Source organism: Typha latifolia, chromosome 1 (assembly GCF_019914945.1).
Source record: "Typha latifolia isolate L0001 chromosome 1, TyphaL0001v2, whole genome shotgun sequence".
Classification (NCBI taxonomy): domain Eukaryota; kingdom Viridiplantae; phylum Streptophyta; class Magnoliopsida; order Poales; family Typhaceae; genus Typha; species Typha latifolia.
Genome location: NC_133086.1, coordinates 3,708,702 through 3,715,604, shown reverse-complemented (window position 1 = coordinate 3,715,604; position 6,903 = coordinate 3,708,702). Strand labels below are relative to the sequence as shown.

Below are 6,903 nucleotides of genomic sequence, written 5' to 3'. Positions count from 1 at the left end.
AGCCGTCCATTCGAAACTGGACTTTTGATGAATCTGAGATTGGACCTTTTTGGGGGGAAATTGCATTTTAGCCCCCATGTACTTACGACTAAATTCAACTGACCCCTGTAGGTTTTTTTGTGTGTGTATGTTCTTTTATCCCTTAATAATTATTTTTAAACTAAAATAATTACTTTTTTTTATTATATTTTACCCAACCACGTGTCTGATTTAAATATATTAGTTAGAAATAACTTTGTTCATATTTAGATAAATTTTACAATGCATCTAAAATAATACTAATTAAATTTTAAATAATAAATATATATATATATTTAATATATTTATCATATGAAATTCAATCGGTATTATTTTATATGTATTGAAAGGCTTATCCAATCGTTTATCATTTGATCAAAGGCGGTGAAAAAAAACATAATGGTTCCATTTTAATATATACTACGAGGGGATAAAATATTACAAATTATTATATACGAGTGAAGTAAAATTTGGTCTAACTATATAGAGTAAATATAATATCTCCTTTTCTTTAGGGAAAGCTTGTAGGCTCGATACACAGAAGAAGATGGATAAAATATTATAACTAAAGAAAAGCATCAAGCCTAGAGGCATAAATAACAAACTAATTGAAGATCGACCTTAACAAATTCGCATGAGCAAAGCGTCTCAAGTTATCGGGTAGATATGTTGTAATCTGATGCAAGTTGGATTCAAGTTGGATTAGATCGGATCACATTATGGAGACATTAAGTTTAATGGATTGAGTCTAGTTTTCTTATTTATTTATCCGATTTAATTAAAATCTTAGTAGGTTATAATTTTATTTAATTAGCTAAATTCAGTTGGCAGTTTCAAGAAAATATTCACAGAATATTCTACATATATTCAAATAATATGTTGGATAATACGTGAAGATATAGAAGACTGGTTTAGTTAAATTTATTTAATTTTATTTAATTTAATCTTTATAAATAGGACCAACTAAGCCACTACGTTTGGCATAGTTTTTAATCTCCCTCTTTTTTAATCATCTTTATCTCCCGTACGATTTTTATCATAGGCCAATTATAACCTTCGCCATTTATCGCATCCACATATGCAAACCATCACCACCATACTCGGCCTCCACTCCATCATCACCTCTCATCTTATGCTTAGGAATTCGTGCCTCCACCCACGGATTATAAATCTCACGTAAACTTGAATCTCAACCGCTATAAATTAAATCAAGCCGATTTGTAATATAATCTAACACACTCACTCTAAGAATTTGGAGAGACAATAAAATTAAAGATCACTTAACAATAGCAACAGGGCAAAGTAAATTAAAATAAAGCTAAGAACCTACAAAAAGCACAGTGCAAGAATTAAACAAAGTCAGGAACAATCAAAATAGACATCTGGTAAACACAAGTTGCTGCTATGTATGGTCCCATACTTATAGATCACCTATCTTATCCTCATCAACATGGCAAACCAAGTGAAGCCAAATGCTAAATAAGAAGTAAATCGAAAGGTAGGTCAGTAGCAGCAACACATATGCAGTAGCGGGCAAAAGATAGGAGAGAAGGAAGGAAGGGAGATGAGCGACACTGAGAAGGGACGATGAGCTCAGAGACGAAAGATGAGGCTCAAATCCGGCAACAAGGTTTGGATCTTAGGGGTCACTTCGATTAAGAGATGAGAGAGGAAAAGATAAAAAATTGTTGGTAAGATGGGAGAAAAAAAAAAGACCCTACACCAAACCTCAGCGAAACTACTATAGACACAAAGATAGAGCTAGTAATAAAATATATCTGAGATAACGAATTGCACTAAAAATCTATTCCTAAAATGATTTTATATCATTTTGCTATTTTCATTTATTTTTTATATAGGTGGGTAAAAAGGTATGTATAAATACCAGTGCATTTGATACGGTAAATAAATACGCTTTAAATCGAATTACGTATGTAGGTCTTCTGTAGTAATTAAAATATAAATTGTTTACTCTTGACGATAGTAAGATTCATATATCGTTGACACAATATTAGATTTCATTCCCAATGCATCGTGTATTTCATTATTAAGCAAAATTCACTATCAGTTAAAAATATGAATTACGTATACTAATAACAAATGTATTTTAAATTCCAAAATATAATTAGTAGATTATATATATATATAGTACATTGTTAAACAACAGATATTTGAAGAAAAGATCACGGAGTTCATGTTTCATTTCAACATAAAATAAACACCCTACTTTCACAAACACCAGGGAATTTCCTTGCACTAAAGAATCCACTCATCTGCACAAAGATTACACAAAACATCAACATAATCACCCCCATAAACAACAATGAAACTTAATCAGCGGAGCAATGTGTCCATGTTTAAAGATTAATAAAGTGGAGTTTGAATGGGACGAGCTTTATGATCGGGTCTAATTTCTTCGAGTCTACTATTGCACCCAATTGGTATCGGGTCAAGATTGGCTCAATCCTTAACAGTTAGGCCCAAATCCGACTCGGCCCACCCAGCGCTCTCAAATTCTTTAATAGATCCGAAAAGAAAAGTGGAAAAAATAATCTTAATTGGTTTTCCCTAAACAAGAAACGTCTTAGTAAGAAGGCTGCTCTATAAATTAGGAGAGGATGGGTGCATAGAGAGAGAGAGAGGAGACGATGGATTCTACTAGTGAGAAGAAGGAAGTGGAGAACAGTGGTTCTGCCGCCGCTTCCCCGCCGCGGCCCACCGTCGCCTCCACGCTAACAGATGCCGAGAACGAAACCGAAGATTCCGAGCGCCAAGCACGCGAGCTTAAAGCCGGCCTCCATCCATTGAAGGTTCATACCGCTTTCTCGATCTCCTCTTTTCCTTTTTTATTTTGTATTTGATCTATGTCTATATCAACTTCTCCTTACTAGATTAGGATTTGGTCACTAAATCCCTAGATTTCTCGCGAGACGCCCCTTTGTTAGATGCTTGGAATGTACGATAATTGACATTTGCATCAAATTATTTGGTGTTTCTTGCCCATATCAGTTGCAAGTGTAGAGAACTTCTTATGTTAACGTGAGTGCGAGGTTTTGGTTACTGCTTGAGAGTTGAAACGTACTAGGTGATCGAGGGTTTCGTCATGTCTGTTTCCTTGTTCTGATGGATGAATTCTCTGTATGTTTTCAGCATAAGTTTGTCTTTTGGTACACGCGTCGAACACCCGGAGTGCGGTCACAAACATCATATGAGGACAACATTAAGAAAATTGTAGAATTCAGTACGGTATGCATCTTGTTGAAATATTATCGAGGAGCACAGATAGTCTCCAATGGTAGTATTTTGAATGGCTTATGGATGTTTATACTTCACAGGTTGAAGGCTTCTGGGTTTGCTATTGCCATCTTGCACGCCCCTCATCTCTACCGAGTCCAACAGATCTCCATCTTTTTAAAGAGGGTATACGCCCTCTATGGGAGGTACTCTTTTCAATGAATTGAAGTGATTTCTTCTGTAGTATAATCTATAGACAGCATAAAAAGAGTTTGAAAGAAATTTCTATGCAACTTAAAGTTTAGTAAAAAGAAAATGCACTTTTTATCACATTTGTTGGCTAAAGGGAAGTTTAATCTGCCAGGATGCAGCAAATTGTAATGGTGGAAAGTGGATCATACGGTTCAAAAAAGTTGTTTCAGGTCGTTTCTGGGAAGATTTGGTAAGCATAACTGGGTTATCAGTTATTAACATTATTATCATTCATTAACTCTCCTTATCTTAGACTTTCAACTTCTATATTAATATGCCTCTCTTAGTTTGTTTAAAAGATTGTGTTTATCTACAGCAGTTAAAGTATCTTTGTTGAATACACGTTAAAAATAAGGATTTCTTTTTCTTTTCTGCGGTAATATAGGAGCACTATCTCTATCTTGTGAATTTCAAAATAATCATATGTACGTAATCCATTAAGCGAGAGTACATACCTTTACACCTGAATCGAGTCACTGACTTTATAAAATGTTTGATGATGCATTGAGAAGTATCCTGTTTCCCTCCCATTGCCTATAAAGTCGCTTGAAGTCACAAGGTACACTTCTTGCTTGCAGAAAATATGAACAAATTATTAGTATTATTAGGTTCATGTGGGATTGTGAAAATGTTAGGTTGTCTAGTGCTAGTAAAGCACTTTTGTGGAGACTTATAAAATTTGAATTTTTTCTCTAGGTGACCTCACTTTGTTGGGAAAAGGTATATAATAGAAAGATACATATTTATTTGTGATCTATAGTGAATTACCCTAGTAGTTGATGCTGGCAATGTAGTTTAGACTATACGTGGATTGTTACTTTTTATTCTGCATTTAAACAGTGGCTTTTAAGTAAACAAATCTAGTCTCTTCCCTTTGTTGGTAATGTTGGTAATGTAGTTTACGTCACAGATTGTCTCCCGAGAAGGGACATGTGAGTGGAAGATTACATTCACTTTGAATCCTAAATTCTGGTGTTGAATGTAGCAGTATTTACAATCCTCTTCTCTGATTTTCTTTAGCAAACATGGGATATTGTACAAGCCACTCTTCATGCTATAGTAGATGTGACACATGGAAGTGCTAGTTTTAGGTTTCAGAAAGATAGATGTAGTAGATTTAGTTTTGACTTTATCTCTTGCTTAAATAATTCTTCTAGTACCCAATAGGTCGTCTTATTTGAGAGCTCTTGGATTGCCATTACAGAAGATGTATTGCATATTATGGATTGGAAGTAAGTGTGCAGGATAAGAAAATCTTCTTTGGCCAACCATATAGTAGAGATCGCAATTCTGACGGTGATGGATTCAGTACCATAACCCCCTCAGAAGTTTTGAATTTTTTGATGGATGATAACTTGGACATGATGCTACATGAAGTTTAGAAGATCTTGGATCTGTAGTTCATTGCATCTATATTAGCATTTGATCATGCACATCAAATAATGTCATGGTTGATGATTGTTTCATACGACTGCTCACATATAAGGATTTTTCTATGCCATCTTGGTATTAAGCTTCACTAATCCACTAATAAGATCCATCTTGAATGAATCTATATGGGCATGATGATTAATAGAGAGCATTACATCCATTATATGATTACAATTGGTTGAATGTCCTAGGAAGGATGTTCAAGAACTAAATAAAATAATTGAGTGAATTGACACAACGCAATTGAGAGATTCTTAGTTTTCTTACATCATATTGGTCCAGTCCAATCATGGATTTACAATACCGTGGGTTGTTCATGCTTTTCTCTCTCTCTTGTCTCTCTCTCTCTCTTTGAATCAATTACCTTCTCGTATCCTCACTCTCTCCAATCTCCTCTGCTTGATAGATGCACAAGCACATAGCTCCATTTCCTATGCCACATCACCTCTAAAGAGCTTTTTGTTGGGGAATAAGATTATTCTGGAGTTATACTATTCGAATACGTCGAATGATTTCAAAGTGGTGTTGAATATGCCATCAAGCCTATTCCATAGAACCACATAGCCAACAGGGTTTCTGATTTGAGCAAACTAGTCGAATTAGTAATTTCATGATTCTATCTTCACTTAATGATATTTATAGATGAGAAGTTGGGCAAGTAGAAGTCTAGAACACAGCGTGTGATGAGGATATTGAGGTGATTAGTCAAGCTATAAATAAATAAAATGGAAATTCATTGTACTAGACATGTAAGTAGGAGCAGCATGTGGAGGCTAAATTAACAGAAAATCTATTAAGCTAGTCTAGAATCTTTAAGCATTACGGAGTCCATACAGTGCATGTATGAGTGATCTCATCTAGGTACTATTTTTCTGAAATCAATTAATTTGCAACTTATGTGCTGCTGTTATTGTTCTTGTAATCATACCGCTATTTTTCTTTTTCCTTTTTTCCTTTTGGTGTTCAATAAGTATACAATTCCTTAATGTCTTTGAGCTGTCTGTGGTATTCTTACTGGTGCATGTTTGTAGGTGCTGGCATTAGTTGGTGATCAACTTGATTATGGAGATAACATATGTGGTGCTGTGCTTAGTATACGTTTCAATGAGGATATTTTAAGTGTTTGGAACCGGAATGCATCAGACCACCAGGTTTTCTACCTGCCTGCCTTTGACATTTTCATCAGATTTATGCCTTGAATGCTGATTCCAGTCTCCCTTTTTCACTATTTAGGCTGTGATGGCTTTAAGAGATTCAATAAAGCGCCATCTGACATTACCCCACAGCTACTTGATGGAGTATAAGCCCCATGATGCCTCTCTGCGAGATAACTCATCATACAGGAACGCTTGGTTGAGGGGATAGTCGGATACTCAAGCAAGAACTGTCCTGTGTTGAACCAATTGCACTAGTTTCCTTGCAGAATGTTGAAACTGCCTGTACTTTTTAATCACTAAACTTGCTTTAGTGTTATCTACATACATGATGTAGTGATTCAGATATCTAATGAGATAAATTTGGAACTTATATTATTTTTAATATATTAGAGGTACATGATGCAGTTTCTGAAGAAGACTCTTATCACCTCGGATGATTGAAAGCCTCCAACCTCTGTTTGCATTAGCTTTCTTTTGGATGTTTGTTGGAACTCTAGTTTTATTTTGGTTGGGTATACTAGTTATATTTTGTGGTTTGGTATACTTGTATTTCGGGTGATCTGGGTTTAGCAGAGTGAGTGAAATGGATACTTTCCTCACATTTTGTACATTGTTGATAGCTTTCTGTTTTGTTTTGGCGATGATAGTGTATAGATGTTTTGTGCTTACATTACTGATAGACACAAATAGGGGATAGCATTTTAAAATGAAGCAGAACCATATCTTGGGGATAGCATTCTTACCTGGAGATCATTGATTCAGAACTAGATGTGCAGGCAGCAAGTCAAGATTTTAGAATTGCAAAACAATA

At 35.1% G+C, this 6,903-nt stretch overlaps 1 protein-coding gene across 1 annotated transcript; it reads left to right on the top strand.

The window, feature by feature from the left end:
- The first annotated feature begins 2,557 nt into the window (after window positions 1–2,557).
- LOC140802722 (eukaryotic translation initiation factor NCBP) lies at window positions 2,558–6,508 on the top strand. The gene is made up of 6 exons (XM_073158286.1): window positions 2,558–2,828; window positions 3,169–3,264; window positions 3,354–3,458; window positions 3,617–3,694; window positions 5,967–6,086; window positions 6,169–6,508. The coding sequence occupies exons 1-6, from the start codon at window positions 2,667–2,669 to the stop codon at window positions 6,298–6,300; spliced, it is 693 nt and encodes a 230-aa protein (XP_073014387.1). The 5' UTR covers window positions 2,558–2,666; the 3' UTR covers window positions 6,301–6,508.
- The last annotated feature ends 395 nt before the right edge of the window (window positions 6,509–6,903 follow it).

Bases quoted from the DNA above. Each gene is read 5' to 3' on its own strand.
- LOC140802722 (XM_073158286.1), top strand. From the start codon at position 2,667: ATGGATTCTACTAGTGAGAAGAAGGAAGTGGAGAACAGTGGTTCTGCC. The intron at 2,829-3,168 runs GTTCATACCGCT...GTATGTTTTCAG, and splicing joins CCGGCCTCCATCCATTGAAG to CATAAGTTTGTCTTTTGGTA. The intron at 3,459-3,616 runs GTACTCTTTTCA...TTAATCTGCCAG, and splicing joins GTATACGCCCTCTATGGGAG to GATGCAGCAAATTGTAATGG.